Below are 17,391 nucleotides of genomic sequence, written 5' to 3'. Positions count from 1 at the left end.
GTGAAGGGGAAACACATTTCACCATAATAACGTAAAAACCAACACAATTCCAGCTATCGGTATAATCGCAAATGCAATTAGATGGAGTTTACTACCAGTTTATAACAGATTCCACTAGCAGAAACAAAACTGGAAATTGTTTTTATTGTTTTATGGTAGTAACCCCCAGAAATGTGCTTTAGTAAAATGTGGGGTGTTAATAGTGTATCTCGGCCTTTACGGTGTTGTTTATTCAGTTGCTACCCGTGCGCAGCTTTGTTTATGTGTATCAAGCGTGCCTCCTCATTTTGTAATTGTGCTTTATTCCCTAAAAATTAGTAAAATACTTAAAAGGTGTGAAAAGGAAGCGTCCTGGTGAAGACACTGCAGATTCAGAAAAAAAAAAAAAAAAAAAGCAATATCGATAAACAAAGGCGGACTGGGTCAAAAATTCTTACCCGGGAAAATTTATAGTGGCCTCATACTACGATTTATGGCCAAAATCACACCGGCCTCCGGCCCACCGGGATTTCCCGGGTAAGGCTTATGGCCAGTCCGCCTCTGTCGATAGAGAAAAAAATATGAAATTGTGAAACGCTTTGAGCGAAATGAAAGACCGTGTAATATTGCACATGCTGCAGACCTAAATGAGGCAACGCCGAGAATTACAAAGAATGCGGAGAAAATAAAAACAACTTTCATAGCGGGAACAACTCAAAGTGTAATTAAAATCCATTAGATTAAGACACAAGAATTGGAAGGGATGGAACGGCTGTCATCTGTTTGGATAGAAAATCAAACAAAAAACAAGTTTGCTTACGATAGAAGCAAAAGCATTAGCAATATTTTATTACGTAATAGTCGTAATAAAATACGTAAGCATTTTATTACGACTTACGTATTATAAAATACGTAAGTATTTTATTACGAATAAAATACGTATTTTATTTGTAAAAAATACTTTTTTAGTATTAAAAAATACTAAAAATACTTTATTATAATATAATAAAAAATATTTATTTTTTATTATTTATTATATTATAATAAAAAATATATTATATTTTTTATGACGTATTTTAAAATTACCCGATTATTTATTGTGTTTGGTAATGTTTTGGTTCCAAATGTGTGTTCAATCTTGGGTGGTCGGCACCTAACCCCACTTTTCCCCATAGGGCCTGTTGTTTATATTGCACGAGAGTTTCTAGGAACACAACTATCGTGCTATACGAGGACAGACTGTATTTACCTGCATTTACATTGTTCACTTAGGAAAAGGCCTTTTGCTTGGGTTCCATAATACATGAGGAATATTGTTGCATCCGAAAGAGCAGGACTAAAATATTTAACTGAAATATTTACAAAGTATACAAATATTTAAAATATTTACAAACTATACAAATATTTAAAATATTTACAAAATACTAAACTACTGCATTTACAAATATACAATATTCATTAATATACAAAAAAAGTTACAATGCAACATCAAATGTTAGACAGTGAATCACATGCACGAGGTTGGCAAACGTTATGGAGGCAGTTGTCAATAATTAATTGCATTTGTAGTGATGCAACTGCCTCGCCTTCTCCCATTGGCTGGAATAAATATCACTAGGAGGAAAACTTTTTTTAATGTATACATAGATAATATCATTTTTAAAGCCTTCCTAGACCTAAAGGGCTTAATTTTAATTAATATAGAATTGCACCTCAACCTTCATGAATACCAATTTTAATAATATTAGTCCAATTTCTAATACTATTTCCAGAAAACTAAAATAAATTTCTTTTGATAACATTATTTTTACTAATTCAGTGACAGTGTAACAATCAGAACTGCACAAAGTTTTCCTAGTATCATAACAGTTTCACTTCTAACACTGCAATCAAATAACTGTGATAACAACACCAACAACTAAAAGACTACTGTTATCATTTTTTATCCTTTTTTTTTTTTTTTTTTTTTTTTTTTTTTTTTTTTTTTAAGGAGTGAAACTACTTTGGTATAGTGCACCAGTTCCTGTGGTCTGTTGCTACTACTTCATTGGTTATTCTTGCTTATTATTTATTATGTCTGCAGCTGTGTCATGTTCGTGGACTAATTTAGATGTTGTGAGGACTGAAAAATCCAGAATAACTTAAGGGGAAAGAACTTAATACCCCAAAATCAGCTGTTTGCTGATGTTGGAGTAATATTCCACTACAGTTCCTCATCTTAAACAATTCCTCCCATCTTCAATGAGATATGAACTCTTAACTTTCCAAATAAGTGATTAAACTTGCTATGCTGCCATACAACTCTTTAAACTTAATTGGATATAGTGTTTCTTGTCAAGCAGCACTGGAGAGGTTCCTCCAACTCCACATAGAATACTTTGTGTCACAATATAAATACTGTAAGGACCAGAGATAGTGAGACTGTTGGTGTAGTCAGCATAGTGTAGTGTTGGGTTGTGTTTATGCATTGTTCCTCCGGCCGTTTAGCCACAGGGACCCTAGTAGGGGGTACAAAGTGGGACCACCTACTGCCCATCTTCCACCACAAAGAGGGTGTAGTCAGCATAGTGTAGTGTTGGGTTGTGTTTGTGCATTGTTCCTCCAGCCGTTTAGCCACAGGGACCCTAGTAGGGGGTAGAGTGGGACCACCTACTGCCCATCTTCCACCACAAAGAGGTAGGCCAGGTGTATGGTAGAGATAAAGACTCTGGTGGGGGCCCCAAGAGGGGGGGGGAGAAATACAAGTTTTTATAGGAAAGGGAATTCAAGGATGATAGTTGAGTGTTGGAGAAAAGAGGGTGACGATAAGGAAAGTGGATGACAGGAAGACTTTCCACCTGTAAATTGGAAGTTAAGGACAGAGAGCGACCCCTGTGGGAGGAATCCATCCTCCACAGGGGGGAAACTGTTAAGAGCAGAAAAAAAAAGGTTCGAGGTGGTAGAGTCCAATGGGTGAAAAGTTTGACTGGAAAGGTGGGGAAAGGATACTGGTGTTAAGGGGGGGAGTAAAGTCATAAGATCAAAATGCCCTAGGTAGGACATGGAGATCGCACTGTGGGTGCACAGCATTTATCTGTTACAAATCCTGCACTGGCCAGGCTAGCTGAAGCCAGTATTAGCAGATCCCACACCAGGAATATGAACAAGGAAGCATGACGACAGCAAGGCAGGAGGAGAATTTCTTGAGAGGCTGCCACCACTGCAGTCTAATTGGGGGCCTGTCAGAACACACATTCTACATGTACTTGGTCCACTTACACACCTGACATATTACACATACACAAGTACACTTTTTTGTTTTAGACATATATCTAGGGACACATGAATTTTCAGCACATAACACTACATTCTCTTACACATTCATTTTTTCTTGCATTCATTACCATTCACACAGACAAGACATAGGTGCAGTGGCATAACTATGCTAATGGAGCCAATGATGTGCATTGGGACCCACAACTAAAAGGGAGGGCCCACTGCCCAAAACAGAAAAAAATTTAATTGAGTAAAAATGTAAATTTTTTTGTTATGATAAAATTTACTATGTCTATGAACAATATTTTTTTTCATAGCTGCTGCTTCCAGGGAAATTTTTTAAGGATTTTTTATTTTTACCAAATTTCAGGGGTGCCCATACTAAACTTTGCATTGGGGCCAACGTTTTCTAATTACGACACTACATAGGTGCACTTAAATATGAAAAACTATCAGACAGGAATTTATTGTAGCTTAAACACAGAGCGTACAGATAAAGCAGAAATATATGAGCTTTCGGCTATATGGTAGCCTTCATCAGAATTAAAATACATGAATGGCAGTTGGAATGAAGATGTGCACTGCCAGGTGCGTGAGACGCGAGGTTTAATTGTTTGTTGACGTCTGTGGCTGTGACGCATGACGACGTGGCCAGCGCTTGTCCAATGACAGAACTACTGACTCTGTGATCGGGTTGACTTGGCAACCACTGTTCCTGTTTAAGGATTTATCCGAAGATTTTATATTTAATGATTCCAACCAGGTACGCTTTAGGTAATGGTGGGATCTGTCTACCACCACGACATCGCGGTGTGGGTCGATGTCGTGGTGGGTTGTCCAGACATGTTCGGCGATAGCTGAGTGTTCTATATCCGCTAAACGGATCGCTCTTTTGTGCTCCGAGAGACGTTTCTCGAGTCGACGTCCAGTCTCTCCGAAGTAGCAGCTAGTGCAGTCACGGCAAGAGATGCGGTAGACTAAACCGCTCTGCAGAAGGGTGGGGACAGGTGTTTTCACGTTGGAAATGAAAGAACGCAGTTTCCTGCCTGGGAGCTGGATGCACTTTATTCCGTGCGTTCTCAGGATTCTGCCGATCTGTTGTGACAGGTTGGGGTAGTATGGGATGAATGCCCTTGTGGATGGCTCGTCACTGTTGGTGTTGTAGCTGGTCGTCACGATGTCACGTGTCTGTAGATCACACCTGTCGAGGACGTCAATGGGGTAGCCACACCTCGTAAGGTCTACTTTGACCCTAGTGACCTCTTTGCGTCTTTCATCAGCGGAGCTGGATGAAAGCAAGGCGTGAAGGCACATACCTGAGGACTACAGTTTATCGTAAGCCCATGTGTGCTGGCCAGTTTACCAACTTCCGGTCAGCACACGCGCGAGGCCACCTCCTCTCCACGGCCCGAACCTTGCTTACTCGCGCCTGGACACACTCCAGCTCCGCTGATGAAAGACGCAAAGAGGTCACTAGGGTCAAAGTAGACCTTACGAGGTGTGGCTACCCCATTGACGTCCTCGACAGGTGTGATCTACAGACACGTGACATCGTGACGACCAGCTACAACACCAACAGTGACGAGCCATCCACAAGGGCATTCATCCCATACTACCCCAACCTGTCACAACAGATCGGCAGAATCCTGAGAACGCACGGAATAAAGTGCATCCAGCTCCCAGGCAGGAAACTGCGTTCTTTCATTTCCAACGTGAAAACACCTGTCCCCACCCTTCTGCAGAGCGGTTTAGTCTACCGCATCTCTTGCCGTGACTGCACTAGCTGCTACTTCGGAGAGACTGGACGTCGACTTGAGAAACGTCTCTCGGAGCACAAAAGAGCGATCCGTTTAGCGGATATAGAACACTCAGCTATCGCCGAACATGTCTGGACAACCCACCACGACATCGACCCACACCGCGATGTCGTGGTGGTAGACAGATCCCACCATTACCTAAAGCGTACCTGGTTGGAATCATTAAATATAAAATCTTCGGATAAATCCTTAAACAGGAACAGTGGTTGCCAAGTCAACCCGATCACAGAGTCAGTAGTTCTGTCATTGGACAAGCGCTGGCCACGTCGTCATGCGTCACAGCCACAGACGTCAACAAACAATTAAACCTCGCGTCTCACGCACCTGGCAGTGCACATCTTCATTCCAACTGCCATTCATGTATTTTAATTCTGATGAAGGCTACCATATAGCCGAAAGCTCATATATTTCTGCTTTATCTGTACGCTCTGTGTTTAAGCTACAATAAATTCCTCAATGAATCCAGAGCGCGTAGGCCTGTTTCGTTATTAACTATCAGACAATTTTTTTTTTTTTTTTTTTTTTCTCAGTCACCGACAGTTTACACAGGTGATCTAACATCCATACACATTTAATCTATACAACTTAACCTGCAGGTAGTAATTTATATATATATATATATAAAACTAGAAAAGTTTCATAAAAATACATTTCATATTCCCTTTTCATATTTTATGAATGGTCCCAATTTGAATTAAAAAAAAAAAGTCTGCCGTCATTTGATATATTACTTCTAGTGGAAACTCTCTTAATTAATATAATTAACATATACTGAAGTACATTAATTATTTCATGATTTGATTGAAATGATTAAAGAAGTATTCTACTTTGCAAGGTTTCAAGTAATCAGAATTACTACTAATTTGTGAGTAGGTGCATAATAATTACCTTATTTTACTAGTATGGTGTAACCCTTGATTAAAAAAAGTTATGAAAGTTAAACATTTAAAATTATTAAAAAAATTTCAATTTCTGGAATAAAAAAAAAAGATTACGATAATTATTCAACATCTCCACACAAACGATATTTATAACACTGCTATAAATAAGCACAACAGATTGCGTAAAGTAAAAAAAAAAGTACCTTGGGTCAGTGTAGACACAAATGGCAGCTGTGAACAGGATGTATGAAGTCAACATCTGGATGGGCCAAGTGGCCGGAAATGTCTGGTGTTTTGAAAGACAAGAAAATGTCAACTAAACTGAAATCAAAGATTTACAAACAGGTGGTAAGGCCATGTATGTTATATGGCTCAGAGTGCTAGGCTATCAGAAGAAAAGAAGAATGAGCTTTAATGTCGGCAGAAATGAGAATGCTAAGGTGGAGTTTGGGAATAACCCTGAGAAATAGAAGGCAGAATGAAGATGTGAGATGGGAGATGAAAACTGCACTCATCAACTTGAAGATTAGGGAGACTTAGATGGTGGAGGCATGTCCAGCACCGTGAATTTACCCACATTACCAAGCATGTGCTTAGCTGCCAAGTTCCAGATCAAAGGAGGAGAGGCAGGCCGAAGATGACAATTGAGAGCAGTGTGCGGCAAGATAGGCGGGAACCAGGGCTCACTCCAGCAGACTGTGCCAAACATACTAAGCAGAAGCTTGAAAAAGTCACACCTTGGTGTCTTTTTCAAGAATCAACCATCAAGACTGCAAGTAAAGACAGGCGCCTCCGTAGCCAGGTGGGAAGGAGCAGCAGTGCGTAGCACACGCTTCTTGATTAGACCGGAGTTCGAGCCCGTCACCACCGGAGCAATATGGCCTTAGTTGCTAATGCTCCTAAAATCCAAATAACAAACAAACAATAACAGCAAGTAAAGACAACAATATCAAGTGTTTTTGGATGTAAAATACATGCCAATAAAGTTAGAATTAAACTAAAGGAAATGAATAATGAATTTGGAATAAATTTATATTAAATTTAATGAAATCATCTATAAGGATGTTAAAGCCAAAATGAATGTAAAAAAGTGGGGAAAAAAATTATGTAGTAGATATGTAGTTTACAGCTGACTTTACAGAAAATGCACATACAACAGGGGAAAGAAGAACTCGCTGTAAAAAACAATGATAATGTTGTGAAACAAAAATCAAAACTAGAGATAGTGAAACATAAATAATGCAGAATAGCGATGTCTAATGGAAAAACATACATATATCCCCCCCTTTCATTTCCATATATCACATGATGGTCATATTGTAGAGCTCTATCCAAAACAATAATTGAAAAATTAAAAGTGTGAAACTATAGATGGTCTGATCAACTAAAGGTTGATCAAATTAAATTCACACTTTTTTACTGCATGGGAATTTGCTGCTAACAAGCTATGCTTGGAAAGTACTACTTAAAACCAAGCTATAAACAGTTACAGCTGATAATTACTGAGAGTGAGAGAGAGAGAGAGAGATGTGCAACAGCATTGTATTCTGCAACGATGATAAAACTTCAGCAAGAAAGATGAAATGACTCCAAATCCACACACAAATCCATAAAGCAAATGACGACACTCCACACAGAAACAAAATAACACAAAGCAAAATTTGAATGTTAAGTGATTTCAGATAACAGTAAAATATGTTTATACCTGTTTTAGGGATTTGTGCATGGTGTGAAGTCCTTGTTAGTATAAGTATCAGATAATTAATAATCTATTATATTACCTCAATTGTCAATTGAATATCTTTAGCATTTTAATTAAAGATATATTATGAAGTTCTTAATTGTGATTCATAGTCTTGGTTAAAAAGAAATTTTTAATATTGTATATTAGTTTTGGAAGTTTAGATAAGTTTTGTTTTCAAGAACTTTTAAACTTTTCATATTCAATGTAACCGGGACTTATGTCTTTGCACAAATATATAAGTAAAATATGGCATGGTTAAAATCAGAGGACACACTTCCCACGCAGCATATATATGGTTCTTTGGAGCTTTTTATGTGGGCTATTATCCTTTTTTCACGTAGGTTTCTGGACCATATGCACAAGGCATAGAATGAATTGTTTCAAGGAATTTCAATGTTTGTAAAAATTACATATGTAAATGCTTTTAAACATTTTTTTTTTTTTTCTTATTTTGAATTTATAGCTAACATTAAAGTGAGATTACTATCAAACACAAAACCATCAAAAAAATTAAAACAGTAAAAAAAACATTTTTTTTAAAATCTTAACTATTTTGCATGAATATTGAAAAATCATCATGATCATCATCCATTTTCAACCCACTGCAGGATGAAGGCCTCTCTAGCAACTTTCCAGTTCCTTCTGTTTTGTGTATTGGCCATCCATTTATTGCCCAAAGACTCTTGAATTTAATCTATCCATCTCAGTTGTAGTCCAGTTTTTTCTTTTAGCTCCTCTTGGGTACCATTCTGTTATTTTTTTAGTCCATCTGCCATCATGTCTTTGAACTATATGTCCTGCCCAAGTCCATTTCAGTTCTTTAGTTTTGATATAAGAATGTCCTTTACTTGAGTTTGCTGCCTAGTCCATGTGTTTCTCTTCTTTATCCAACAGTCTTGATTCCTAATATAATTTGCTCCATTCTTCAATGTGTAGTTTTCAGCTTCTCTTCCATTCTTTTTGTGAGTGCCCAAGTTTCACTTCCATAAGTCATGGTGGGAAGTATACATTGGTTCATTATTTTACGTTTTAGACGAATTGGAATATTACTCCTCAGTATGTGACTATATTTCCTGAATGTTATCCATCCAAAATACTGGATGGATAACATAATAATTATAAATGACTGGAAGTCTTGACTTCCAGTCATTTATTATTATTACAGCTAATGACTTGTCCAAAATAAATATATGAATCCAATTCAATTTCTTCAATTTTTCAATTTCTGCTCCTTCAATGATTATATCTCTTCCTGTGGCATACTTGTTCATCATTACTTTTGTTTTAACCATATTCATCCTTAGTCCAACCTTACTAACCCTGCACAACTGATTAAGATTTTCCTCTAATCCTTCAGGATCATGGCTTATGATCACAATATCATCTGCAAATCATAAATGGTTTAGGTAGTCTCCATTCACATTGAACTTCAACTCACAAAACCAACCTTGCTTCTTCCTCATTTGTTCCTTCGACTTCCATTTTCTAGAACAACCTCCATTCACCCATATTTCCTGAATATTGCAATCTACAGAAATTCAAGTCTAATGTCAACAAGTACATTCCTTCATCTTCTCAACCTTTGAGACCCACACACACACAGTATGAAGTACTACAGGTTTTAATACCTTTTGTGTTTAGAGTATTCATTAAAAAAAAAAAAAAGTTCACATCATCTAGAATCTTGTTGAAAGGGTACACCTTCCTATGTTTGATTTTTGAATTATCAAGTTTAGCAATAACACTGCACAGTACAGCAATAGCATAATTCAGATTATCTAATAAATAATAACTATGTACACAAAAAATTAGAAACCTTTTGCAATCTATGTCAACAGAATTAAATGAAGGGTATTGCAAATGTACGTTGACACATGGTATGACAAGTTCCTTGATACCATACAAATATTGTACGCTTTCCTGAAGATTCTTAATCGAGCCAGTCAGGGAGAAAAGAGATAATTTTTCCAATTTTCAGAAATGTGTTATTATAAGAACATATTGAACAGGAGCCACAATTCAGAAAACAAAATAAATTACTGGTGTGTCTAGAGCAACTGTAAAATCTAAAAGTATACAAATGAGTGTCGGATAAGAATAATGCAGCAGAAAGTCAGCACAATGATGACTGCAAGAATGTAAAATGAATTGTGTATCAGAACAGAAGGTCCAGTGGGCAGAAAATGGCTGAAAAAATTCAATTTAGGCAAAGAAAGATTCATTTCCAACCAAACTGCAGGCGTTGAAGAATCTGGGATTTGGTAGTCATATGCTTCTACAAAATGCACTTCTGTAAAAAATCAAAAGATTCAACTGGAGTGGTGCTGCCAATGCCAAGACTGAACTGTAGAACAGTCCAAAAAGATCATGTGATCTGGTTAGTCTCGATTTGTACTTTTTGCAGCAATGATAATGTGAAATTGTGAAGTATGCTCTGCTCATCTGTTAGAAGGTCATATTACCTACAAATTTTAAAGGACTCTTTCAAGAAAACAACACAACTATTTGCTGTGCAAAAATTGTAATACAATGGTTCTAGGAACATTCCCAAGATTTTCAACATCAATGGTGGCCACCTAATTCTCCAGATCAGAATCCAATTGAGAATGTCTGGAATATGCTGGAAAGGGCATTTCAGCTTCGCAGTTCTCTACCAACCATAATACAGTGCCTGATAAATTTCCTAATGGAAGAATCTGAAGCTAGATTACCTCAGACACCCAGTCAGTCGAATCCAAGCCAAATGTGCGTATGGACTGCAATTCGGGTAAAAGGTGGCCCTACTAGTGTTGTTGAATAAAGGTTTATAATTTTTTGGCCAGTGAGTGTACCATACATGTTGGAGTTCTGTGGCTTCTTCCTGAGGTAAATATGTATGAACATAATGTTTAAAATGAAATTACTAACTAACCTTCAAACACAATCAGTAATTGTGTTATTAGTTGGGAGGGAAGGTAACACATACCAGGTGTAGCAATCAAGTTCCCAGACTAGTGCTGTTATGGTTATAATTCATGAGTTTGAAAATAAACAAAAGTGGTATGTAGTAGTTCAAACTTCCTCCAACAGATGATGGTACAGCGATTGTCCAGTAGGCTGAAGAGGTTGCAAATGACAACCAGTTTGTTAGTAGCATTAACATTCTGTGTCATGATTTTGCAGCATGAATATCAAATTTTGCTTTAAGGAAAATCTGCAACGGAAATGTGAAAAGATGTTTATGGTGACAAAACACTGAGTAATACCAGTGTGTTTGAATGGTATAAGCAGTTCAAAGATAGATGTGAGGATGTTCACAATGACCAAAGAGGGGGGGGGGTGTCCATGAACCTTTTGAAACGAGGACAGAGTTTCAAAAGTTCGGGAAATTGTGGCAAGAAATCATCATTTGACCTTCAGATTGATGGGTGATGAGTTGGATACAAATAAGGAGATGATTCGTCAAATTTTAAATGAAGATTTAGGGAAAAGGAAAGCCTGCACAAAATTTGTGCCACACAGCTTCACAGATGAGTAGAAGCAGTGAAGAGTGTCATCATGGAAAGACTTCATCCAGACTTGTCAAGACAATCTTAATTTCCTTGAGTATATTGTTGCTGGAGATGAGTGTTGGGTGTTTCAGTATGGCCCAGAGACAAAGCCTCAGAGCATGCCTTGAACTTCAAAATCATAAAAAAATAACTTCAAAAAGTTTCATTTACAGAAGCCCAGGAACAAGACAATGCTGATCACATACAAACATGGTGCAATTCACACAAGGATTTCTACCTAGAGAGAAGAGAGTCAGTGCTGTATTCTACATACAGGTGCTTCAAACACAGCTGAAGCATGTTTCCCAGGTGAGGCTGCAATTTAGAGAGAAAGGCAGCTGGTTCTTGTTGTAACAAAATGCCCTTACCCATTCCGCACTTGTTGTGAAAATATTTCTGATTAAACACAGCACTGTACAGATCAACCGTCCACCCTACTCTCCCTATCTAACACCAGCAGACTTCTTCCTCTTTCACAAGGTGAAAGCTTCCCTTGAGAACATAAAAGAGAAATGTAACCACCAAACTGAATATCATCTCTTTTCATACCTTCACTGATTCTTTTTAGAAAGTTTTAGAATGGTGTAATAAGCATTCAATCAGGTGGGGATTACTTTGAATAAAAACATAACCATTTTTGAGCTCTTTCACACTGTGTTCTTTTTATTGCACAAGTCCAGGAACTTTTTTGCCACACCTTGTATACACTTTTATCTGATGATATAGATCAAAGATACAGAAATGCTTTGTATGCCGGTACAAAAAATTCTTGTGTCAGGCCTCAAAAGGCATAGTATTTAAGCATATGATGTCAAAATGATTCTTTGCATCCAGCTCATTTGTAAACTTATACTAGTTAATCAGATTAGTCAGCACAACCTCCCTTTAACAAATCCATGCTGTAACTTTTTTTTTTTTTTTTTTTTATGAAAACCCCAAACACGAAAGGTATCAAAACCTATAGTACTTAGTACCGCGCATGGGTTGAAGGAGAAGTATGGGGGGGGGGAGATGCCGGAAACTTTGCTCTAGAGACTAAACATGGGTTTCACCACTTCAAGCCTCCAATAAGCAAAGTGGTGGTTTTTCACCGGTTGATGAAAGTCATCTACCACCTACTACTGTACAGCTCCTTAAATATCGCAAGATGTTCTCGCATTACTTCTTTAACTATAGACTCCATTATTTTCTCTGGCACAGAGATCAACTGTATAGGTTTGTAGTTACCCATTTCGTCCACTGAACCAACCTTGTAAGCAGGAGATACATTTGCATATCTTCAGTCCATAGAAACATTTGCTGAATCCAAGGATGCCCTCATAAATATATCAAAACATTTGATTAGCTCTTGTGTTACTTCTTTTAATAAACTGGTTAAATTTCATCAGCCCAGGCTTTGTTCATTTCTGGCTGTAGAATTTTTCAATTTCCTTTCAGTTATCATAAAATCATTTAAGTACCAATTAGTTTTAGACAGACAAACTACATTATCTATTCAGTTTGTTAGCAACCTGTACAGGATCATCGATAGTTACATCATTCATTCCCAGTTGGCCAACAAACTGATTATCAACAAGCCAGAGAACATGAGTTTGATGTAAATCAAACTTACGCTGTAAAATTTAATTTATAACTGAAATTATGACAGTCTTTTATTTATTTAATTTTATAAACTTAAGGATAGGAATGTGATGCTGGCTAGAGTTCCCCAAAGTGAGCAATACACTTTAAATGTAGTAGTGATAACACTGCTTTGAAGCACCTTCGGACTATAAAATGTTTCTACAGTAGATGGTCTACACTTTACTACCAGAAGAATCCTCCAATATTAAGATGTAAAAAATCTGGAAAGGGCTAAGTTTCTATGTTATAGGATTTGAGGTTCTGCTGTATACAGCATGACATATAAATATAAGTAAATTAAAATGAATACATATTATGCAAATGTTCATCATTTATAAAGTAATCAATCTCTCCACATCCGCATATTATATTATCAAAAGAAATTTAAAAAATATAAAACATTAATATGTAAAATTAAGAATAAAGTACACAACTGAAATTAGAGAAATTAATGTTTCCTATTATACTCACAAGATTAAACTGTTGTTGAAGTTTCTCATTAGCATAGTTTATGCAGAACTGCTCAAAACTATTGATCTCAAATGTCTCAAACCTGGAAGATTCAATTATATTAATATATTTATATCTACAATAAATATACAAGATATTTCATAACGTGAATTATACTTTCAGGATTAACACAGGACCTGAAAATAATGAAAAAAGTTTACGTAAGAAATTTACATAAGTTTGATTTACATCAAAACTGTTTTGTTTCTAAGTTACAGTCCTTTTTGTGTTACATTTAATTGCAAGGTAGTTTATTTCAAGGTGGATAACTTTTGGAATGCAAAACAGGCTGTAAATCAGAAACAAAGTGATTTTTTTAGATAATCTTTTTTCACTGTTTTCAGACATTGATAATTGATCCTGAAAGTATGGCCCAATGTTATGAAACATCCTATACATCCTATATAAAACAGAGAATGATTCATGTTATACAGTGAACTCGACATAATTTAAAGAGCCACAGAAACAACTTATTGTTGGCCATGGAGTCATCCAGAATGCACCATTATCTCACTCAAAAATCATTCTACATACTCTAGAGTAACTCTTGCTGCTTTCTAAGATTTTATATATATATATGATAACCCCAAACAGAGAAGGTAAGGTTATTATTGAAAAATTTTCTTACTAAAACCTAGTGTTCCAGTACTGAGCATAGACTGAGAAAAACAGAAGATACTTGTTACCATGGGTTTCAATTTCCATATACTTTTAAGTTATTAAAATCTAGAGTACTCCAGTAACGTCCATGGGCTGAACGTTCAGAAGATGGAAGATACTTGATACAGGACTTCAATTTCTCTGGACTGTAATTATCAGGATATTCATACAAAGAAGGTTGTTCTAAAGAAAGGAGTTGTAGGAAATAAATGAAAAAAGAAATAGTTAATTCACTGTAACTGGAGAATAACTGTGAATGACTTATTAAGTTGTGTTTCGACTGGTCTGAAAATAAAGAGGGAGAATTAATACAGTAATTCTCAAATGGCAGCCAAGGAAATAGATATAGAAAATGCATACAATAGAAATTGAATACTTGTGTGATAAAAATGGAAATGGTTTGAAGAGATGGGGTTAATTTAAAACATTAACCCTCTACCAAGCATATTAATGGTAAACTACCACCAAACCAAACCAACTTAAACTTGAAATAAAAATATCTCTTAAAGTGACATTGTGAATCTTAGTTCTCCTACATTACTGGCCTGACTTTCAGCCTGTTTCATTAACTGCTTTGTTATTGATGAAGTTTGCCCATTAAAAAATAATAATAATAATAAATAAAACAATGTTTTTTAGAATTTATTAAGCCTCTTCTTGCATATAATTATCAAACATTCTAAAACATTAATTTAAGATTAGAAACTTTTTTTATTGTCCAACTATTGATCACACTGGCTCCACATTTTATTACAGCACCTCACAATGCTGACACTTAAATTTATTGCCATTATTTAATGGCTGAAGCATGTGGGTTTTTCAATTCTTGTTTCTTTCAAATTTCATTTGCTGACAGTGAATGAGAATGCCAAAATGCAGATATTAAAAAACAAATTATAAAACATGTCTAAACCATATGAAGAAAGCATGTGGATAGGGTTAAAAATTTATTTCAAATATACATTTTAAGTAAACTGATTTTTCACAGTTGTGTTCATAAAACAGATTTAAAATAAAGGTAACTTCAAAATTGCAAGTTTTGAATTATTTCATGCCTCTATTCCAAGAATAATAATAATGGTGGAAAATATCCACTATCATGCCTGATAATTTTATAATTTTAATATGCCTGCTAGAGGATTAATTAACCTCCCAGCCTGCTTCTGAATTCATCTATCAGTTTCAGAGAAATTTTGAAGGCACCACCTCACTTGAGATGCTGAAACAATATTCCAATAGGACAGATTTTTCATTTGTACAAAGTTAGTAGACATTTAGAAGAAAAGTAACACTGAGAATTTATGAAGAAGTACAGTTATGAAGGATAAGTCAGATTGTAATAAATATTTCATTGGATGTGCATGGTAAGTCAACCTTTCTTTTCCCTCCCCTTTGCCATTTTTACTCTCATTATGATATGGCTTAGCACTTCTGTTCTAAAAAATGCTTCTATTTACCATTAGTAAACTTAACTTGCCAAATTAGGGTCAACTAATTCATTCAGATTTTTAAAAAATTAGGTTTAATATATTTTAAACTAATAATATTCAACAACTAATTATGTAAAAATAAATAATTCAAAAATTTTCATATTGTAATAATAATGTGCTATATATTTTAAATACATTGTAATAATTTTGTGGTATATATTTACAATATATACCATGAAAAGAATTTTTCTATACTAGATTAACAAGAAAATATTGTAATGCAGTGCAACCTCGATATAATGCACCTTTTCATACCATGGTTTCATATATGTTTTGAGTATGACCATGTCAAACAAAATGAATTATGAAAAAAAAAAGCAGTGTATTCAAAGAACTAACACATCCTACTACCATCTTTCTAAAAAAGGAAAATTAGCTAAAATTTGGCTGTATATTCACTTCAATATATTCAGTTGCAGAGTAATTCATTTTTGTAAACATCAGGGCTCATCAGAGACTAATTACTATAAACATCCAGTTTCTCCCCTCAGCTAGAGATGAAACAAAAGAGTATATCAATGGAATGCTAATTACAAACATCTACTACCTCTGGAAGGGGAATACGGCTATAGTTCAACAAGTGCATTATATTAGTTACAAAGTAAATTTTTGAAAACAACAGCACATTACATCCTTTCTAAAATCTGCTAAGGGATAAACTAGACAAAAATATACATGAACTGACAAGTGATTTATGGAGAAATCATGTGACTTCACTTTAGCACTATAATAGGCTGGACATTTTGCTTTTGATTTATTTTTGTCAAAACACGGTAAATTCTAGGGCATCACAAGTAAATACATGGGCAAAATTAGTAAATCAGTAGGACTGAAGTAATAGCTAATAAAAAAAAATTATACAGTTGAAAAAATGTTAAATATTATCACAAGAGTTAAGATTTTGATTTTGATTTGATTTGGTAGTTGTTGGCGCATCGGCTTCTGTGGCCATATTGCACCTCCCAAGGTTTTTGCAGTACTTTGATCCAAGCCCGAGGCGGGAATCGAACCCGCGACCTTTGGGTTGCCGGGCAGGTACTTTACCCACTCGGCTAGCCCGGTCGGCCACAAGAGTTAAGAGTGAATAAATAAAATGCAGCATATTCCGTTAGTGCGGAGTTCCAGAAGAAACAATCTGCAGCTAGACGAAAGAGGGGAAAAAATTGTGTCCAATCGTAGGCTCCATAAAAGTTGAAGTAGGCCTCCAAATTAAGAAAACTAGAATTTGTGAAAAGAGTATGTGGTTTCTACAGAAGCACAGTGAAGCAGTACTGATAAATGGAGTAATTTTGAAAACACAGACAGTTAAATTTTATAAGCTACTTGATGGAGATGATGACACATTTACAGCTTCTGAAGGGTAGCTTTAGAGATGGAAGACTTGCCGTGGGATATCCCAGATTAGCCTTACAGGCGGATGTGCATTTGGTGACATTATAGCAGCGGAAGTCTTTCCTGAATTTCTGTGTAATGCGATTCAAAATGATGAATTCACAGATGAACAACTGTACAACTATGCTGAAACAGCACTGTACTATAAACATTTCCCTGACAAGTCACTGGATATTAAAAAGGCACCCAACAAATATGAAACGAAAACTAAAAAAGAGAAAATTACTGTGTTACTGTGCACAAACATGACTGTAAACCACAGGCTAAAGCCACTGTGTGTTGATATAAGTCAAAGTCTCCAGTGTTTAAAGCATGTCAACATGAAATCTCTACCTATGATTTATAAGAATAGTGATATTTTTGCTTCATGGTTTCAGAGTGAACCATCACTGCCATCAGTGAGATGCCACTTACTTTCCAAGAAGAAAGTTGAAGAAAAGGGTCTGTTACTGTTGAATCACTGCCCAGCTTACACTTCAGCTGATGTCCTGAAACTGAAAGATGGCAAGG

The 17,391-nt window shown here is 35.9% G+C and overlaps 1 protein-coding gene across 3 annotated transcripts in view; it reads right to left on the bottom strand.

Annotated features, from left to right (window-relative positions):
* didum (dilute class unconventional myosin) overlaps positions 1-17,391 on the bottom strand; it is an 814,019-nt gene that overhangs the window by 516,201 nt on the left and 280,427 nt on the right. For all 3 annotated transcript variants that reach the window (XM_090373351.1, XM_090373360.1, XM_090373369.1), the window contains exon 12: positions 13,301-13,382. In XM_090373351.1, the coding sequence (XP_090229477.1) occupies positions 13,301-13,382 (82 nt within the window). The remainder of the gene's footprint in view (positions 1-13,300; positions 13,383-17,391) is intronic.

Source organism: Mastigoproctus giganteus, chromosome 1 (genome assembly GCF_048544385.1).
Source record: "Mastigoproctus giganteus isolate SK-2022 chromosome 1, ASM4854438v1, whole genome shotgun sequence".
Taxonomy (NCBI): Eukaryota; Metazoa; Arthropoda; class Arachnida; order Uropygi; family Thelyphonidae; genus Mastigoproctus; species Mastigoproctus giganteus.
The sequence above is the reverse complement of the archived record's forward strand: the minus strand, read 5'-3'. Positions and strand labels throughout refer to the sequence as shown.